Source organism: Cyanistes caeruleus, chromosome Z, assembly GCF_971803275.1.
Source record: "Cyanistes caeruleus chromosome Z, bCyaCae1.hap1.1, whole genome shotgun sequence".
Taxonomy (NCBI): domain Eukaryota; kingdom Metazoa; phylum Chordata; class Aves; order Passeriformes; family Paridae; genus Cyanistes; species Cyanistes caeruleus.
In genome coordinates, this window is record NC_141732.1 from 42345371 (window position 1) to 42366993 (window position 21623).

General features: G+C 35.4%; 1 protein-coding gene across 4 annotated transcripts in view; it reads right to left on the reverse strand.

The window, feature by feature from the left end:
- The window catches only part of ERCC6L2 (ERCC excision repair 6 like 2), a 57078-nt gene that overhangs the window by 12127 nt on the left and 23328 nt on the right, over positions 1-21623 (reverse strand). For all 4 annotated transcript variants that reach the window (XM_086868351.1, XM_023945003.2, XM_086868352.1 and 1 more), the window contains 8 exons: positions 20564-20635; positions 19301-19446; positions 14422-14517; positions 12927-13026; positions 10110-10262; positions 9367-9447; positions 7248-8433; positions 6412-6566 (listed from right to left, as the gene is read on the reverse strand). In XM_086868351.1, coding sequence (XP_086724477.1) covers positions 6412-6566; positions 7248-8433; positions 9367-9447; positions 10110-10262; positions 12927-13026; positions 14422-14517; positions 19301-19446; positions 20564-20635 — 1989 coding nt within the window. The remainder of the gene's footprint in view (positions 1-6411; positions 6567-7247; positions 8434-9366; positions 9448-10109; positions 10263-12926; positions 13027-14421; positions 14518-19300; positions 19447-20563; positions 20636-21623) is intronic.

Below are 21623 nucleotides of genomic sequence, written 5' to 3' on the forward strand. Positions count from 1 at the left end.
AAAAAGCTTCTGCACTGAAAATCAGGCTGCTTTGGAACCTGGAGTCCAGCAGGAAAAAAAAACACCACGAAAATCAAAACCTCTAAAAATACTTAGTAGATGACTAAGGCCTTACAGAGTTTGCTAACACTTCCATTTTTTCCCCAAAATTAATGTCAGAATAATTTTGAGCAAAATATCACATGAATTACTCAATACTTTTTTCCTCTCTGAAAGGCTGAAGTAAATGTAGGCCTGGTCTGAAAGCTACAGTCTGGCTTTGCATGTCCACCAAGTACAGTCTACAAGTTCATTTCATATGTTTGCTTTAAGAAGCTTTTTTTTTCCATATGATTCTTTCTGTGGTTACACAAGATAGTTCTTTTTGCTTTTCATCTATGTTCTTAACATATAGTGATAATAGAGCCAGCAATCTTCCATTTGCTTAATGAAAACACAATGTTCATAAAGTCTATTTGCACAAGACTTGAATTTCAACTCAAGTGTAGAACACAGATTGTTTCATGTCATCAAATCATGCTAAACCCAACAAAAAAATCCCAGAAAAAAACAAGTCATTTATTCCAGTAGATTAACTTGCAATATAATCTTCCTCCCTCACACTTGTATATAGTAGATTGGAAAACCCATCCTGTGAATAACCTTGAGTGAAGCAGCACATCAAGTGTGTTATGTTGTCATGTAACAGCTCTCAACAATTTTTACTGGAGTGGCCACATACCACACTGAATGACATGCATTTTCTACCTCAAGATGTTTACAATACTATAGCCTTCTGTAATTCTCCCTGCATCATGGCATCACAAATAGAAATGAAACTCATGCTTTAACACTCATGACTTCTTAGCAAAGATTATGAGTAGCATGGGATATCAAACTGCACAGAGACACACCTGACTACTTTCTGTGACAATCAAGTTTCTAACTGTAAAGAAAGATGAGATGTACTATTAACGTATCATACAGTGTAATCCGTATGTCCATATCTGTTTCTCCGTATCTCCATATTTCCATATCTGTTTCTTCAGAAACAGCTGTCTACCACTTTTGCATGGAACAGAAATCCCTGGCTTTGTTTTGATTACCATGGCTCTAAACACCTCCAAGTACTGACATGTAAGTTTCTTCTACATAAGAATCACTCTCAGAAACATCAACTCTTCGAGGGCAGATTGTCATACTCTTCTTTGCTGCATCAAAAGAAGTGTGGCCACAGGTCAAGGCAGGTGATTCTGTCCCTCTGGTATTAGTGCTAAGGAAGGCCAAAATATTACTGGAGGGATGGAACATCTCTCCTATCAGGAAAGGCTGAGAGACTTGGGGTTATTTAAACTGGAGAAGATTCTGGAGACAACTTACCGTGACCCATTAGTACTTAACACGGGTCTGTAAAAAAGATGGAGAAAGGCTTTTTAGCAGGGCCTGGTTTTGATCTAGTTAAGACATAAGAAGGTTTTTTTACAGTGATGATCATAAAACACTGCAGCTGGTTGTCCAAAGGGGTGGTGGATGCCTGTGTTTGGTCTGACTGAAGTAAAGTTCACAGCCCTTACAGCGCTGTGCTTTGCATTGGTAGCTGAATGTGTGATGGTAACAGACCAGTGTTTTGGTTACTGCCAAGCAGCACTTTCCCTCTGACATTCCTTTCCCTATCAAATGGGATGGGAATGGGCAAGACCCTTTGAGGGGCCACAACCAGGCCAGCTAACCCAAATAAGCCAAAGAGCCAAAGCCATACCATACAACATCAGCTCAGATTTATAAGCTAAGGGAGACACAAGGAGAGGGGGGTACTCCGGAGTTTTCAATGTTTGCCTTCCAGAGGAACCATTTATGTGTGCTCTTTAGTTCTTGTGTGAGCAGAGCTCTGCTTGTTTTGTACTTCTGCTGTAATAAAACTGCTTTATCTCACCTTGCTGGTTGCTCTCCATCGTATTCTCTCACCTGTCCCACTGGGAAAGGGAGTGATAGAGTGACTGAGTGAGCACCTGGCACCTAGCCAGGGTCAACCACCACTATGCCCCATCCCTGGAAATATTCAAGGTCAGGTTGGATATGGATCTAAGCGAACTGATCTAGTTGAAAATGTCCCTGCCGATTGCAGGGAGTTTGAACTAGAAGAACTTTTAGGGTTGTATTCTATAGTTCTTACGTATTTTCTTCTCAAAATCTACAGCAATCCAATACTGACAGTTGTGGGCCATTGTTAGAATACAGATAATCTTCACACAAAGGATATCTGCACTCAATACAGGAACTATTGATATTGCAATATTTTTATTATAATTCTTATTCAAAGTATTCTACATTTAAGAGACATGCCATGTCTGTCAAGAAACACCAGTTAATCTTAGTCTTTTAAGTACCTCCCTCATCAAGCTTGCAAAATCAACTATAAATGAATCTCCACTGCTGTAGATGACTATTTATGAAAACCCATTCTGTAACAACTTGGCAATGTCTTTCTTCACTGAGAATGCTGCTTGAAATCAATTAACAGATAGAGCATCTTCTTCTATTTTTATGTAATTCCATGAACTTCTGTGATAAAAGGAACATATTCCATAATTTGTTTTCCTTTCTTAAGGATCACATGATAAAATACCTTCCCACATGTGTTTGCTACTAATATTGTCAAACACAAACTTCCTTTAATTCAGGTGCTGGACAGGATTTATTTTGACTAATCAGATTATGGTTTATTCTCTTGCTCATACAGTTAGTGCATAGTTTATACTGTTACATTTATTACTTCTGGATTTTATCTCACCTTTCACAGCTGCCAAGTTGTGAGAGAGGTATCATGCTGTCTTGTTTTTATTCCTTGATGGCATACTTTATATTCTGGTTGCCGCTACCAAACTGTGTTTTCCAGAGTCATATAGTACTTATGGAAATACAGACTAAACAGGCATTCAGTACTACAAATGTGAACATTCTAGCTAAAGTCAGTCTGAAAAATTCCTTTAAAAGCCATATATAGACAATATAAGTGCACTCCCCATCAGCTCAGGGAAAAGAAGATTAAAGGGCTCTGCAGTCCTGAATCCAGGACTGTTACAGAACCTGGAGAACAAAGCAAGGAAGAAAAAAGAAAGAGTAGCAAGATCTATTGCTCATAAGAAGTATCTTCAAGGTACAGAGCAATAGCAGATTAAAATAATACGTTCTACCTGTTCAGAGAAAAGGTAAGCTAGGATGGACAAATACTAGGTCAGGTAAAATTAAGGGTAGATTGAATACTTATTACTGGATAAAAAACAAGCTTGATTGAAGCCTACAGCTTAAAAGGTTAAGAGACTTGACGAAGAATTACACTAGTGCAAACTGCACAGATCTAACACTGGCCTTCTAAACTCAACAAGGTGAAATCTCAGGTAAGAAAAGATGTTCAAGTCTTACACTTTTTTATAACCAATTTAAATACAAGTTTGTTAGTAACTCATGTTCTTAGGATGTTCTACACACCTTCAGGTATCTTTTGAGGAACAAGACTTGCTTCTCCCCATGCAACCTCTCTCATTTTCAAAGAAGAAACCTTACAGGTTTTGCAGCCTGCTCCAGCTTTAAGCATTTACTAGAACTTAAGCAACTACATTAGTCTCCATGATTCAATAATAAATGAAGCACTAACAAACCTAATTTATACTTTTAGTTACTAGAAGCAGACAACCAGGATGAAGACACTGTTTTACAGTGCTTTCTAGCAACTTGCTTTTTCTGTTACTTGTACTCAAATAATTTCCATAAACTGGCTGCTGAAACTAAAGACGTTAACCTAGGTTCTAAAAGTTCAAGAGAAGTACCGAACCCAAAATGCGATTAGATGGCTAGTCAATAGCGAGAAATCAGCATGTCAGTATTCTTAGAATACTTTAGCTTATTATAATATTGCTTATTATCCCTGTCATTACAGACTTCTATATAAGCATGAAACAAAAATTCTACCAAGATTTGTAGGAATTTGTACCTCCCAATTTACAACTTATCCAATTCAACAGAATACTTCTAGTTTTTCAAAGTTCTTGAACCCCTTTCACAGAAAGACAAGTCATTGCTTGAAAAATGTATTAAGTCAGAAATGTATTATTACAGAGTGCTTACTGAGTGAAATTGTAAGGCAGGAAGACAGAAGTGGCATAGATAAAATTAACACCCCAAAGGACATTGTACTTAGCAGATCTGTCCATGAAATGCAAATAACCTTTCTTGATTGCTTCTACTTAGAAATAAAACAATTTCATTAACTGCGCTTAAGAAGGGACATAAATATGATCAGAGCATAAATATTATTCAGGTGCCTTCATGACACTATCACATAAAGTTTCAATCTAAATACACCTTAAAAAAGCTTCTAATTATGGATCTAGTATCATTAGTACTCACAGCCAATAGACAGAGCTACACAACTGTTTTGAGAAACTATTAGACCAATGAGATTTGAAATCTACATCAATAAGAAACTTCAGAATTTCTGACAAAACTTTGTTTTCCTTTCAATAACTATCAGTTTCCAGTTAACATTCCAACATTCAAAACTGTAATTTTATTTACTTAAAACAATGATGGAAATTTAAATGACTCAGCTGTATTTTTAATATTATATATATTGCTACTTTAATCTACTGAAAAACATTTTCATTAAGTAGCATTGTTTATGTTAAAAGAAGTAGATACTCAGACAGTGAATGTCCTAACTTCAATTGATGGCAACTAAGTGAAAAAGGTCCAGCAAAACATGATGGCCAGAAGCACAACAGTGACCATGTTTTTCCACAAAATGTCTTCTAAGGAAATACAGAGTAATGAAGAAAGAAAAACAGTAGCAGTAAAAATCTAAGCAGAGAACCTTTCAAAGTTGTCCACCAAATTCTCTTCTTAAGCAGAGTACTAAAAGCTCAAAATGCTACATTTAATAGTCAGTCATCTAGATTTTGTTTCTACACTACTGCCTTAATGTAAATGAGTAAGGGGAAACGAAAAAAGAGGCAGCCTTTTCCATAATTTTTGATGTTCTTCTTCCTACTTAGCTAAGAGAAGTGATACTACTGTTGCTTCCGAGTGAAAAGTGCACACCTTAAAAGAGTGACTGACAAATTAATTAACAGAATTTGATTTGCAATACTTGCATTCACACAGCTCTACATAATAAGCTGTAAGTTACATGAACACCACAAACCACTTTTAAACAGAGGAGGATCAACAGATCAAACAGTCAAAGTACTCTCTTCAAAGTTTTCTTTCATTCTTACTTTGTTTTAATAATGTTGTCACCCATTGCCAATTAATAAGTACCTTCCTACTGTACTCTTGAATATTTTAAATCAAATTTTCTGCTAATGAAGGACATTCTAATCAAATGTATTAGAACTGAAAAGGCCTTACCTTTACTGGTTCGCCCAGTTTGATCTTCCCAGTATAAAAATTCCTGGCAACTCTGCTAATGGCTTAATTAAATACAGTACAACAACGGCACTGGAAGAAACTCTTTTAGCCACTGCAGATGTTTAACACCCCAGAACAACATGGTCATATATCTACATTTCTGCAATGATAGCTAACGTGTCTGTACAGACTAAGCTGCACATCCATCAATTACTTACTCTGTGCTTGTGGTTTATCTTAAAAAAATCTATCTAGGAAACTGCAAATATTTATTACAAAGCACGCAACCAATTACCCAGATAATCAGAGCAGATTAAAAACACTACTGCGTGTAGTAAGAACAAAAATCTGGAAGCTATACCTGAATTTCTTCCAGATTAGTGTGTATTCCAAATGCAATTAAACAAGCTACAGGACCAACAAAAACATTAGCAAATGCTAACAAAAAAACAATTAATAATAACAAAAAGCATTAAACGTATCTGTTGCTGCAACTAAGAACTCCCAGTAAACTCTAGTTCTATGTTTATGACATTAAACATAGACAGTTTGACTCAACCACATTTGTTCACCTCCCCAGTGGGGTCTGCAAACTCATTTATGTTCAAATTTCTATGCTACAGTGGCTCCAGAATGTACTGTGGCAACCGGATTTTTGTTAAATAGATCCAGGACAAACTGAAGATTTTTCAAGGCTCAAATCAGAAAAACATGACACAGATTTTGATTTAAAAAACCCGTATCTTTAATCTTACCATTTCTCTCACAGAAAAATCTCACAGAGGGTGCTGTGCTGTTTAATTCCCAATGCTTTTAAAGCTGGCTAATGTAAAAGCCACCCCAAAAAACCAAAGTAATTTGTAATTTATTACACTTCCAACTGAGCGTTGTCTTCCTCCCATCCTCAGTGTCTTTTATCATCGATGGTGGCCAGTAACAGAAAAACAAGTTTTTTTAGAGCTTTTTTAAGACGAAAAATGAGGATAAAAAAAAGTTAAAATGACATTTCCAAAAATATCTCTTTACCTTGGCACTACAGACAGCTACATTAGCAGGGAGCTGGGAAAACTGCTTCAACTCAAATACGTCTCGAACTGCCCATCGGCTCAAGTGATTTTCAGCCTTGCTGGATCCAACCACATTCTGATTTGAATGAATATATGCCACTTCTTGAACACCATCTGATACATTATGAGAAAAATACAAAGACGTTGGTTATTTCAAAGGTACTTCTGAAAGGTTATTCTGAAGGTATACATTCGCATTGAAGGACAATGTAGTTTTTAAAAAGTTACATTAAAGTTGAAAAAATCGTTACAATTTATCCAGCTAATTTAATACTATGTGAATTTCAGGGTCGTTATATTCAGATGGACAAAGATGTTTCAAAGTATCTATGGCTTCATGACTGCAACATCAGTGGTTAAAATTAAGTCTTTCAGAATCAAGTCTTCTACATGGTGTTTAAAACTCCCACACCACTTTTTTTTTCCTGTATATTTTATTTAAAAGCCCTGTCAAGACTCTTAAGATTTTACAGTTCAAATATTTAGTTTGTGAATTCTTAGTAAATCTTCAATCTCAGCATATTTCAAGAGATGGTAAGACTTTAACCAAGAATTACAAAGCAGCCTGTCACCCCTTAAGACAGAAAAGTAAGACTAATAAAGAGAAAGATACAGAAAAATATTACGAAATAATAACTTAGCAGAGCATTTATTGTATCTTGTAACAAAAAAGGTTACAAGATACAGTTCCTGCTTGTACAGTGAGTAGACCTTAAAACCTGCTGACAGTGGTAAATTAGACATACGCTATTACTTTAGTTACAGTAAAATCAAACAAATTAACTTAACAGTTACCTAAATATTTGTCCATTGATTCAATTGTTTTCTCTTGATGCTGAAATTCAGTTTTACTTGCATAAGTTCTATGCTTAGCATAATTAATAGACTTCATTTGTGCAACAGAGGTATCTTGAAAAGGATGCAGCATTTTAGACCCAAACTGAACTCTGACTCTCTGTTGTTTACACCTAGAGCTTTGCTTCCCGGCATGAATTTTCTCAACTGGAAAGTTGTCTTCAGAGGATGAGAATTCATCAATATTTTGAGAATCACTTTCCCTTCCATTTCCGTGGTGCTTCTTTGCTTGTAGCAAAGATTTGGAGTCATTATCTAGTTCATGGTTAAGGGAGCATCCTTCCTTCCACTTTGAAGTTCTTAGCTTTCTTGATTCAGAATTATGGGAAAGTTCAATATCATCAGACTCATCACTTACGTCACTTGCTCCTTTCAAATCAATGTCATTCTTGACGTCTTCAAAAGACATGGCATTGCTGAAATTTGACTCAGTACTGTGGAATCCAAATTGTCTACTGCTTCCCTTAAATACAAACCCAGCTTTTTCTTTTGCTAACTCTTCACAATTTTCAGATGTAGAGCTATGTATTTCAACTTTTTCAGTAAGCACTGGTTGCTGGCGTACTTCAACTTGGGTAGGAAAGATGATGTCATCATCCGCTTCAGAACTACTTTCAGTTTCCATGACTGTATCACATTGCTTTGAAATACCTTGATCCTCATTTTTTCTGTCCCCTTCCTCCTCAGAGCCTGATAAACCAAGCCAGTCTGTACTATGCATATCTTGTTTTTCAGTTCCATTTGGAGACAGAACAGCTTTCTTGTGCTCCAAAATAGGCACATTGGTTTGACATTTCTGAAAACCACCATGCTTGCAATTTATTTTTTTTCTTATAGTGTGATCATCAGAACTTGAATGATGAGACTTAAAATTGTCATCTCCTTCTTTGGTGGTTTCAATTTCTTTCTGCAACAATTTGGAGAATCCACACTGCATCAAGGAAAGCTGCCCTTTTGTTACCACAAAATTATTTTCATTGCATGGCTTCCTTCTGTCACATTTTTTCACAGAACTCTCCAGAATATCATCATCACTAAAATCATCCCAAAAATCAGTTTCTTCTCTTTTTAACTGTGCCTGAATCCTCTGGGGATCTCCATCTTCTTGACAGTCTGGTTGTTCATACTACAAGAAAGTACAAAAAAAGGAAAATACAACAATATTATTTAACTTTAATAGTATACGCAACATGCCTAATTCCAATCTTACTGCAGTGGATAACTTCCTTATATATGGGGGCTAACATTCTACTCTAAAATTCATCAACGTCTACTGCAATCAAACAAAATTATGCCCAGGCAATCTTAAAACATTTCTAAGATATGAAAGTCTAGAACACAGCTCCAAAACTGCATACTACTGAGATAAGAATTATGACAGCATGTAAATGGAAGTCAGAATAGTAAATACCAAAATGTTGTACTCAGAGACATTTTAAAATTAATACATTAATCCTGATATAATTCTGCTTACCAAAGAGCATTTAACATAAGCTTAAAAAGCTGCTGTTTGTGAGATCATGACCATATAATCATGTATTATCAGTAGGAGGCTGAGATCAGTGTAAGGGCACACATTAAATACTGACATTTACTCACAGAGTGTCGTTTGGTGCAATCCAATCTAACAATAACTTTAAACTAAAGTACCTGAACATGGCGTTCAGTCAAAAACATTCCTACAAATGCAATGCTCCTATTAAAACTGACCTTTGCTGGAAAACAAAAAATAATATCCTTTTGCAAAGGAAACCACTATGTAATTACATATCTTAAGAAAAAAAAAAAAAAGACAGCATTGAATAGACCACTAGTTTGGTAGGAATCACTCTCCAATTGTCTGACTACAACAATAGCCCAGGTTTTCTAGAGTTCCACAAAACCAGAAATGAAGCTTTCAATAATCTGTATTCCTTTCCACAATTCCCTAAACAAAATCTTATAAACAACAGGGTAAAAGTATTATCAGCCTAATGACATATTGCCCATATTTGCCACTGCAATATTGGGAACTAGGGGCCTGTCATGCTCTGGTCTACAGCCCACAAAGACATCTTACCTTTTCTGAGCTGCATGAACGATTCTCTTCCTTCAGCCATGTAGTCGCTGTCATGACTCCTGCTTCTACCTGTCCTTCCCTCTGAAGGAATCAAAACATAACATAAATAGATACCATTTTTATTACACACAAAGACAAGCACAGGAAGCACCAAAAATAGAATCAGCAAGGGCCAGACTAAATCCCTAACAGAGGAAAAATAACAGAATAAAGGGAAGGATGGAAAGAAAAAGAAACACGGAATAAAGCTGCAGTAAATTTGAAAATGTAAGCTAGCTGCAGCAAACATCTTTTTTAAACAGTTACTGACATTGCAGAAAGTACTCTAAAGAGGTTAATGTGATCATAAAAGATATTTTTATGGTAAGAATTCTGGCTTAAAAGGTCAGTCTGCGTTACTGATGAATAAAAGGTATCTGTGCACAAAGTTTCATGAAAGTATCAAAGAATAAGTAATGTAGTTTTTACACAAAAAATATATAGGAAACTTATGAAAATTATAATCCAAGCTTTTTCCATTCTTGGATTTGGAGAAATGTATCTGGTCTGTATCAGAATGAGTAATTAGCATACCTATATCATTTAATCATTTCATTCATTCATTTCACTGCACAGACAAGTATTCATTAAGTTTCACCATTCTGTTTTATACTGTTTCCATTCGAAACAATGACCAAAAAGTCTCATCAAGAAAGGAAGAATTTAAAACTAATATCCAAAAGTAAAAGGGTAGTACTTCACACCTCCAGTATCTCTTTGGTAAGACAGGACCCATGAGTCCTAAGTTTGAAAAGGTTATGAATCCCAAAAAGCTCTCCTTGATGTTCCTTTGATCCTTGCACTGCCTCGAAATACCGCCTGGCATTTTCCGTTCCAATCACTGCACAGTGAAGTTGCTAAAACAGAGCAACACAAAAGATTTCAGAAGTGTTTGCTACAACAACACATCAGAATTTCCTGGCACCCACATTATATACACAGCTTTAGCTGGAACAAGAAGAAATTCCTAAGAGAGGATATTTTGTTTTAATTTCCCAGGCAGATATTGGTATAATAGATTTTGTATAATATGAACCTGCTTGGCTTTATTGAATTAAAAAAAAAATAGAATATTCGAAGACTTCTACTGCATTGTTGCCTATTATCAGGCCCCCCTATACATAACACTTACACTCCCCTGTATCTTGACAGCTCAGCTTCCATTACACTAAATTACTAGCATTTTTTTCACCTTCCTTTGCACTGTACATTTACTTGATAAGGGAAAGCAATACAAGTATAGCCAAAAAAACCCCAGCCCTCAGACTTATAATTACTCTGTTTATTGCTGCTTATTCGACTTGAAAAATGAAAGTCAAAAAAAAAAAAAAAAGGAAAAAAGGAGGAAGAAAGAAAGACCAAGAAAGATGGAGGAAGGAGAAAAAAAGAAAAAAAAAAGATTTATATGTCCTTTCAATACTTATACATGCCTTTTGGAATTCCAAACAGACAATATCCAAGTCTTCTTTTTCTAAGAGATCACCATCTCCAAAGATCTCTACAAAGCAGGTTCCCCTTCTTTAGGATTTTATTGAATAGAGTTGGTTGTAATCTGCTATTGCTCATTTTCTTAGCCTGAGACTTTCTGAGACTTCACCTATTGATACTTGCTGTTTAAAGGAATCCTCAACAGTATTTTGCACAAGACAACAGGATCCTCTCTAAGCTTTTCCATGAATGTACATGTAAACAATAAAGTTTCGAAGTTTCTTTGCAATGAACACTCTTTCAAACCTTACTAATGTTCATAGAGCTGGACAGTTTATGCTCATGATGTGTTAAAGAACTAAACTATTAGCTTTAATGTTTTCAGACCACTGTCCCTCAAATACTGTTTTAGGACTTACCATGTGTTATATTTAACTTGCCTTTCTAGTTTATTATTTCAACTACTGAAAGGTCTTATTCTGAGCTTCTGACAGAATCTCTGCAAATTTCCCCATTACCTGTTCAGCCCATCACCTACTTCTTTTGATTTTTCCTTAAGTTTCCACTTTCTTATTTAGATAATTTTATCAAAAATAAACAGAACTCAAAGGCTTTCTGGATTTTACAAAACACTGACTTTAAGTGACAGAAAAGTCCCTCTTACACTCCCAGAAGTAGTATCTTAATGCAAACCACTCTCATTACATAACAGCAGATCAAGATTTGATCATCCTGAGGATATATTTATCTTATGACTATTGCTCTGTGAAATCAGATGACTTTAAAACCTTATTTTGTCACTTATTCAGATCTTAGAAGTATAATGACAATCCCTTTACTGCTGCATTTCCCACTCATTCAGCCTCCAACTTCCTCCTTGTAAATAACCCAGCTAACAAGTGCTTATCACTGAAGACTCATTAACAACTTTTCATTTTTATGGACAAAATTCCAAATTTCTAGGATAATTCCTTAAGTCTAATGACGTTTTCTTCAATATATAGTATCATTCTCCCACAGAGGTGACCTACTTTTATCTTTTCTATGCAATGCATTCTTCAGGACAACTGTATCCCAATGGTTTTCTTCCTTGCTCCAAGTTTACATGCAATGTCAGAAATGGGAAAAAATCAATTGTCTGATTTCTTAACTTGAAACTTTTGTTGAGAAAAACACGTTCATACTTCTTTTAGTTTCCTACTATTCCGTAGCCTGCTTTATGCTGATCATGTTTGAGTTTGCTTATTTTTTGTTTCAATTCCGATATCATCAGGAAACAGTTCCTAGGTATGTGTTCCGCAAACCCCACACTTTTCTTTCTCTTATCTTAGATACTTAAGCCTGTCATGGTTTAGGAATGATATTCCCCAATTTAGTGGTCACTACTTGAAAACCCCCAACCTCTCCCTCCACCATGCTACACAACCCAGAGGAGACCATTGCCCCAGTTCTCGAAAAATGTCAGGTGGTGGAATTTGAGTAACTTTCAGGCCCTGGCCATGCCCCCTTCTGGCTACTGCAAAAATTAGCCCTGTCATAGCTATAACCATGATAAAGCCTATCAACACAAGTCGAAAAATCTAGAAAGCACAAGTAACCCAGGCTGAGTGTTCAGTAAGCAGCATCACTTCTCATCTCCTTATCAGAGCCCACAACAATTCCCTCTCCTTTTATACAATAATTTATAGAATCAGGAAAGTTGCAATGCTTCTTGCTTTTCTTCTATAGCATCAACAAGATTTCTGCTTCACTTTCTCCAGACTTTGATGAGAAAAAGCTGCCTGAATCAGACTGCTGCAGATACTAACTACAACTATCACAGTTGTACTTTAAAAATAAAAACAATTCTCTGTATAACCTGAATAATGCACATTGCATAATTAAACTGTCAGTAGTTACAGGAAAACTTGACTACAAAGATAATTCTGTTCCATTCTTTTAACAATTGCTAAAATGATGCACCTTTGCTTAGTAAGCTAACATCATATACCATAGACGCAAAGTAAATTACAATTTTACTATAGGCTAGATTAGCTTTCACTCCCTGAAATTTCTAGGAAGAGGTCCCCATTTAAACAGTTTGTGAGCTTTACCTGTTTATAAACTTGTCGCAAGTACATCATCTCTTCCACAGTTCCCAAGGATATCAATCTAAACACTTTAACAGCTCTGTGTTGGCCAATTCTATAAGCTCTGCAAGGATATGGCAAGGACATTAAAAAGAGTCTAAGAAAAGAGAGCTCTTAGGGGTAGCAATAAACAATAAGCAAACTAAATATATAAAAGCATTATAATAAAACAGGACTATTCAAAACCATGCATATGTTGACTGGGTTGTTTACTTTTCCAAATTTTACTCAGCAATTCCTTTCCTTTTCCTTTAGTATTTCATATTTCTCCCCAGGTCTATCCAGTTTAAAAAAACTTTTTCATCATTTTATAACACAAAAACTGCCTCCTACCTCTCCAGAAAACATATCCACTCTATTTATCTCAGGTCTGTTTGGCATTTTTTTTCCCTCCATGTCTCCATCTACTTCTTCTCAAAATATTCTCCTATTTCCATTTTACAGGAATTAACCCGTGGATTACTTGGAGGTGTCCTTTCTTAACTTTATAAATCACTTTACAAGATACAACATCATAAAAACAGCTAATGAACTGGCACGGTTTTATTCAAATGGTAAATTCTGAGACTTCTAATAGACTATACTCCACAAAACTCACAGGAGCCTAAAACAATTCATAGTAACATGATCTTACAAAGATTCTTCAAAGATAGTCCCCAATACATGTTTCTGATAGTCCCCAATGTATGTTTCTGATATATTTCTCTAGAACAGATGCACCAAACACATCCTAGAAATCAGAAAGCCCCTTAAAACAGAATTACATAATTGCATGAGATAACAGAAACAAATGTATTTCTGCTCATGAAAAGTACATAAATCTACTGAATTTTTAATACACTTTTATATGGTTTTAATATTTTTTATAGATTTTTAATATTCTTTACTTTAGCTACTAAGAGGTCTGCCTTGGATTCCTAGGGAAATATCCTACAGTCAAAAAGCCTTCAAAGAAAAATCTGTATTACTGGAAATACTCCAAAACCATAATATCAGAGATAGATGTGAGTGCTAAAAAGACACTAATCTCCACAACAGTGAAGCAGAAGAGAACAAAAAGAGGCCCTGTGTCTTTTAGGGTTTTGGAATTCAAAACATGATTTGAACTAGGGTCAACTACAATGTATTCTTCATTAAAAACACAAGAAAGATGTCATCTACACACACATATTCTAGAGATCGCAAAAAGTTATAGTAACTACAAGGAATTTTTGTTGTGTTTTTTTAGGCTCACTGCCACAAAAAAGAAATAAAGGAAAATAAATTGCAAAATTTAGGGTTAAAAATAATCCCAAAAGAGCTAAAAGCTAATTTAAGTTGGACTTTTCCTATTGTCTTGTGGATGAATCAGACAATGTAAAAAAATTCTTAATTGAGGAAAAGTTATAGTTGAACAGTCGGATTACAGAATGAATGCAAGAGTACAACATGGATCAAGTTCTGTATTTTCAGAGTGTACCTGTCAATAGCTTGAAGATCATTTGCTGGATTCCATGTAGGATCAAACAGTATAACAACATTGGCACCAACAAAATTAAGACCCAGTCCACCAGCCCTGAAAACAAAAATAAAAAACCAGAACTATATGATAGAAAAAACCTGCAACTAGATAGTTCTGTATTAGGTCCGTATTTGACTACCCTTCCCCAACTTAAAAAAAAACACATTAAAGATACTGAAAACAGTACAGTACAGCTTTGTACAAATTTGCTATTGTACTAATAACCACCAAGTACTCAAATAACCACTGCCATAAAATGCAGTTTTATCATCTATATATTAGGATTGTTACAGACTATATGAACAGTTGAGTCATAAGTAACTGCTATCAACTTACCTAGTAAAAATCCCTACTTCATTCCCATTAAGTCTTACACAAGACAACACCCTCAAATACTATAATGAAATTCAAAACCAGTTTTATGCCAGTTAACATTATGGAAGCAGAAAAACTACAAGTGAAATTTTACTCCCTCTAATCCCAGGACACAGTTTTTGACAACAATGCTATGCAGCTTCCATTAAGATGGTCACAATCTCAGGTAAGTCATACCTGTAAGCACTAACAACCGACACAAGTGTATTTGTACAGCAAGTTACTCAGCTATTAAAAAAGCAGTTGGCCACACAGCTGCATGTGATCAACATTTGGATCTGTCATTAAAAGGAAAAAAGTCACAGCAGAAATGCGTCTGCTCTGGAGGTTAGGAGTCACAGGAGCACCAGCTGCATCATCTTGTAACACTCAACAGCTGTAGAGTGTTTTCAGGTAAAATCTGCAAGCCAGAGAAGATACTGAACATATATCTAACCTGAGGCAGCTAACTGCTGAACCCAAAAAAACTGCTCAGTTACTTGGAGTTTGGCATGTGCAGACATGAATGATTTGACAAGAGCAAAAGTGAGGAAAACACTGCTTCTCATCCAGCTGCAAAGCAAGCAAATACTCAAATTTTTTTTTGACTGGCTCAACCAATTATCGTACGAGAGACAAGTTGCTACACAAGCACATGCTAAATACTATTATTAAGTAAACAATTAAAGCAATTATTCACATTGGCATAGGCATCACTAACTTCAAGTGTGTTATGTTTCTGAAAGAGGTACTGCAAAATTGAAAAAGTCAATCCCATTTAATTTAACAAGCACCTGGTTTAACAGATTACTTTAAATTTTGTTTGTTTGAAGTCAACGAAAAAGGTAACGTTTTCAGGTATACGAGTGAATGGAGACAGAAACTAAAAACTTATGAAGTCACACCACTTTTTGGTTTTCATGGAATCCATGTCAACATAAACACAGGTGTGGCCTTTTCCTTCTAAGTAAGGTCTAGCTTTGGGTTAATTTTATCTGGAAAGGGAGGGGATATGGAAACCTGCTAATATTAATGGATGTTTCCAGAAGATTCAGATTCTCAAACTGTGAAATACTGAACAACAATATTTGGGTTGGGTTCTTTTTTTTTAGAATACATTATGGTATTTTTGTAATTTAGTGTGTTTCTTTTTAATAAAAAAACCCCTCATTTTTAGTAAGCCTCTCATCTTTCCAAACCAACCCTGCAGTTCAACTGAAATGTAAGTCATGATGTAATCAACATGAGCTGTCCATAAAAATTAAAAAACCAGGATACCTAGCTTTATAATAATTTTATCTTTCAATGTTTTTAGGTATGACCCAAAAATTGAATTAGTCCAAACCAGAAAATAATTGCTCCTATATCCTTCACAGACAGAAGAAATGCAGTAGTTTGTGCATTGTAAGTTATGTCCTCCATTTTACTTTTCACTTTAACTAGATGCTAGTTATTACTGGAATTTGGTACATGCAAATTATTATGGTATGGTTTAAATAAAGAAACTTTTGTTTAAAAAAGAACAGTTTTCAGAAGATCGTCTTCCTTAAAACTGCACAACTCAATATTTCAAAAGGTACAGAACAATACTACATTAGTAAAGGTTCTATAAAGCTTAATATAATTCTGTTTACCAAGCTAGGTTTCTGAAGTTTCTATGCTCTTTGTTTCAGAGAGATTTTGTGGCAGAAAGTTCTTTGAATGTTATCATATGCACACTAAAAGTTGTTCAAAACATTGCTGTGAAAGAATTAAAGCTAAATAAAGCCTTGTAAAAGGAAAATGTAACAAACAGCAGTCCACTAATTGACAGTAATAGAGAATGCTGCAGGTAGAATGGAAGTGGATATTCAACCTTTCATGATAAAAACTACCTACAAATTTCTCTAGACACTTCTCTTTACATAAAAGAAAACTAAGAAGCAGAAATAGATTCTCATTAACAATTCCGACAGAATAAGTCTAGAGAAAGACTAGAACAGGAGACTCCAGAAAGATTGATTTAAAGGCAGGCATACTTACTGCTTTTATTTATTCCCGAACACTAAGACAGGACAGAACTGTGCTGACTTTGGTGCTGTACATATAGTTTCCCTTCTTATGGCTAAGCAGCATCACTGGTATTGAAATCTTTGATATTCTCCTGTCGAGTTACACCAACTCCAGGAATTATTTTAATGTTTCTAAGCATGCCTAAAATTTCTCTTCTCTTCTTCTAAATAATCATGCATTTTCCAACACCAGTGCAGGACTGAAGTATTCTCAAACAGGTATTACTTCATGAGACTTAGAAGTTCCAACAGGGGTATACTTATTTTTCCCTAGTGTTCAACCTGAAATTCATGAACCAATGGTTTGATGAAATGTACAAGCTCTGAAGAAATCAATTACACTTTCTCTTAACACCTATAAAATATATTTATCCATAAAGCTATATTAATCACAGCTGTCAATAAAAGCATTAGGGATAGCCATATGACTATGCTTGGTACCAATATTAACTGCAAAACTTGAGGTCAAATCTCAAAACTCTATGGTATATATATATACGCAAATTCAGGGAGAAACAACATTTTGGAAAAAAAGGAATATAAAATAGGAACACTGTAAATTTAACAGATGATTAAAGGATCATCACTGCTACACTAATTCTCTGATTGGTGCTTTATGTTTTATAAGGTGCATGTTAATTGTGCCAGTGAACATAACGACAGTCTCAAGATTACTATGCAGAGTCCTATGCATTAATCCTATGCAGAATGCACTTACACATCCAAAAGACTGCACAAGTATTTTCAGTGAAAATCAACACTTGGCTCTCTGAGTAATGAGACCTTCAGAACACATATAAGTTGATTACACAGAACAGTCATCAGAAACTTTGCAAGAAGATACAGATAGAAGAGTATGAACCAATTCAGTCAATGTACTCTGTATTGAAAAACACAGAATGTACTCTAAAGAGTATTATTATTGTACATATGCCTGAAACCTGAGTGAGAGGAAAGATTAAATCTCTTGTACAGTAGAAGATAAATCACTTTTTAATTTCCAAAGGATTACAACTGTAAAGATGTTTCCACTACTGTGAATCAAGCAAGGAAAAGAGATCACTTCCTGTTATCTGTAATAAACTAGGGAAACAACGGCACCCTCTGTTTTGCTTACAAGACACTTGTTATATTGACTGTAATTCCATTATGGTTTGTTCCTTTCACATATTTTGTAAGGTAAGTAAAACTATCAAAAACCAGAATTTTCTCCAGCACCATCAGCAGGCAGATAAGGCTCACTAGTGTCTATACACAAGCTTTCAAAACAGGAGAAAGTCCTCTCTGTTTAGCTGACCTTCACTTTTATTTTGATGTAAATTAATGAAAGAGAACTAACATGGCTATGATTAAAGTACTGACTGAAGCAAAAATTAGTCCTTCCTAATGCTACAGATTCTGAAATTTCCCTCTCTCTTCAGGGAGAAGGGGTATGGACTCATGGAGGTCTTGGAGAAGCCAATGGCCAGATTCCACAGTTGACAGATAACAAGCTAATGTACATGACCAGTATCACAAATCTCTTCACAACCCTATTCCTAAACAAGAGTATTTGAAGACTGCTCTGACATCCACCTGCAACAGCCTTTAAGATGACATCTGACTTTAGTTAAATAGAGGTAGTGTGTACTCCATCATACCCCCTTCCAGTGAAGAAGAACTACAGTGACTGTATATTCAACAATATTTTATCAAGTTTCACTGAATTTTCCCCTCTGGGTAGGAGGCAAAAGGAGCAAAACTTCTCTTTGCTCCTTTTCTGCCCTTGCCCAGTAAAAAACTTATCCAAGATGAACTGTGGAAGTAACATGAACAAAACAAATAAACAGTCATTGTAGTAACAATAACTTTAGTTGAACATAATAATCTACTTCAAAATAATTTGTTATCCATCATAAAGCAAATCTGACAGGTAAATACATTTTAAAAGGACAATCAAAGTCCTTGTTGAAACATTTTAAATAGACATGCTAGCTAATTGACATGATTAATAAAGTGCAGTAATAGTGAGAGAATTTTCCAGTTCAATATGGCATTTCATGTTCACACTCACTTGCTAGTTCTACTAGTAGAACACAAGAAGCTGAATCTGTCTACAATAAAATTAAAGGCCTTTTGTAGATAATGACATAATAATAATGTTATAATAATAGTGTTTAAAACTGTTTCCTCAAACCTACAACGACCAGAAATTTAAAACTAGGATCCAGAAGATCTACTTCTTTCTGATTTTAGAAATTCTCATGAAGCAGGAAGGGGGAAGGGAGAAGGTGTCTATATATTTTAAGAAGCTTCAGACCAAAGCAGTAAGTCTATACTTACTTTCACTTTCTCAAAAAGTAATCCCTTACACACTCAGCAAGAAAAATGCAGAGTAACCATTTTACACTAGACAGACATATTTAAACAAATGACAAGTTAAATTTTCTTACATTGTAGATACAAGACATATGTTAATTTCCTGAATGCTGTTGAACTCCCTCACTATTCTGATCCTATCTTCTGATTTTGTATTTCCATCAAGTCTTCGGTAATCTAGCCCGGATGCCATGCAGTACTGTTCCAGCACATCTAGCAACTGAGTGGAAAAATGAAGAAAAAAAGAAAAAGTGAAGTACTTAATAGCATCTTTTAATTAAACATGATCACAGGGGCCATGTTTATCAAATATATTTTCAGTACACCATCCATTGCTAATAACAGTAAATCTTTGCCATTTTGATATCAACATTCGTGATTCTCTTCAGTCATGATTCTACAGCACTCAAAGTGATTAAAGTCTGTTGAAATCTGACTCCATCATCCAACCCTGGCTGCCTGTTTCATCTCTAACTGTCCTCAATACAACCCAGTCAGCAGGCAGTTAATTTAAGCAGCTTCCTCCCACCTTAGCAAGCTTCAATTACTTGAAATACAGTAAATAAGCCCCACAGCCAGTACAGAGTGCACAGTCAGAGTTCAGGAGCATGGAGTGAAAGAGACTGCAGTAACTAGTCTGGTGGTACTGGATGTCATAAAACATAGGCCTAAGACACATGAGAACTTTACTACTGCATCCTAACGTTAAACTTGCATTCCTTCTTAAAGCCAAAAAAAAGAAACCATTTAAGACTCCTGAACTACCACTCAAATTACTATTTTTTTAAATAGCTTTTAGTACTATGATTAGAAATACTTAAATAAAAAGCACCAATACTATAGAGTGTGCTATTTCAGGAAACATGTTATTCCCCAATAAGGAAACCAAGGAGCAAGTACCTTAAAAGTAAAATGTACATATATGTCTTGCTCCAATTAGATAGTTTTAAGTTCAAATCAGCTAATGTAGCACGAATTGAAGTTTCATTGATGACGATGATCAAATGCCAGCAGAATGAGGAAACTTAACTTTCGGCACTAACACAAAGGTTTTATGATATGGCAGTCATACTGAGCTGTGACAGTGCTCTAATTTAAGACATAGCAGTTGAACACAGCTAGGGAAAGCAGAAGAGTGTTAAACTTCTTTTGCTATCACCATTTTTATCATGAGGTAAAATAAGGCTTCAATATGCCTGTGGTACAGCACTCTGTCTTCGTAATTACTCCTCACAGTATAAGCAATAAGGAAATGTGGTTGACAAGGTGTCAACTTTCAGATTCATGCTTCAGAACTCACTGCTGCAGTTAACTGATAAAAATCACATGGAGCTCACCTTTGTAGAAAAGGAGAAAAGAAGAACTTTATCCTTATTTTTTCGGAAGTGATTTAAAAGCTGCTGAAGGACCTGTAAATGAACCAGAAGCAGAAAAATGAAGAAATTTTTATCTACAGGTCATCTCACAAACACTCATGCTTTCAACCTCCAAACAGGCTATACTGTACTTAAGTATTTGCAAAGGCAAAAAGAGCCATAACTAAAATCCTTACTAATATAATAAATGGTAATGGAGATGCTGGAACTTTGCATTTTTCAATGGTGCACATGGAAACCCTAATATGAAAAGGTCATCAGACCACTAAGAGATAGATTCAGAAACTATTTGTGTCAGTGCACAGACTGCAACAAAACGTTTCTTATGTCATACACTAGCTCAGATTCTGAGTTCTTCATTAAAAAATGCACACATTTATCCTGAAAACTCCAAGATCTGTTTAAACTTTTTGTCCTGCATCTGAGTTCAGAGTTTCTTGGAACTTGTCTTCTTAAAATAATCAGTGAGATGTATGCCCCTCCCTGCTCCCACTCTCATCTGTTGCTCTGTTTACAGTAGGATCCAGCTTCCCAGACTCTGCACAGACCTTGAAATGCCAGTAATCCGCCCACACACAATGTTCTTCTGGTGGGGAAACAAATAATCCAGAGCCTTGTGTATAATAGTGATACTGTTATTTTCAAAAGAAGCATGTCCACATCTGGCAGTGGCAGCTCCAGAGCACTGTGCAGAAGCTATACACACTGGGAAAAGAGGAATTTTCTGTACCATGACTGTAGCTTTTTCCCACTGGTCAATAAATATTTTGAAATTGTATTTGTTCACTGATAAACTGATAAACTGTTAATCAAGAGCTATTTCACTACAAGCCTTATAAATCCTTGACAATCAAATAATGATGAATGTTTGTATTAATGTCACAATTCTAGACATTATCTAAAACATAAAATGGTAATCATACGTCACCTATGAGCTCCTTAGTAAATGTTAGCCAGCTTGTTACAAGTGAAAACAAGCTACAAATGACAGATTTTTTGGCCTCGTTTCGTTGTATATGAA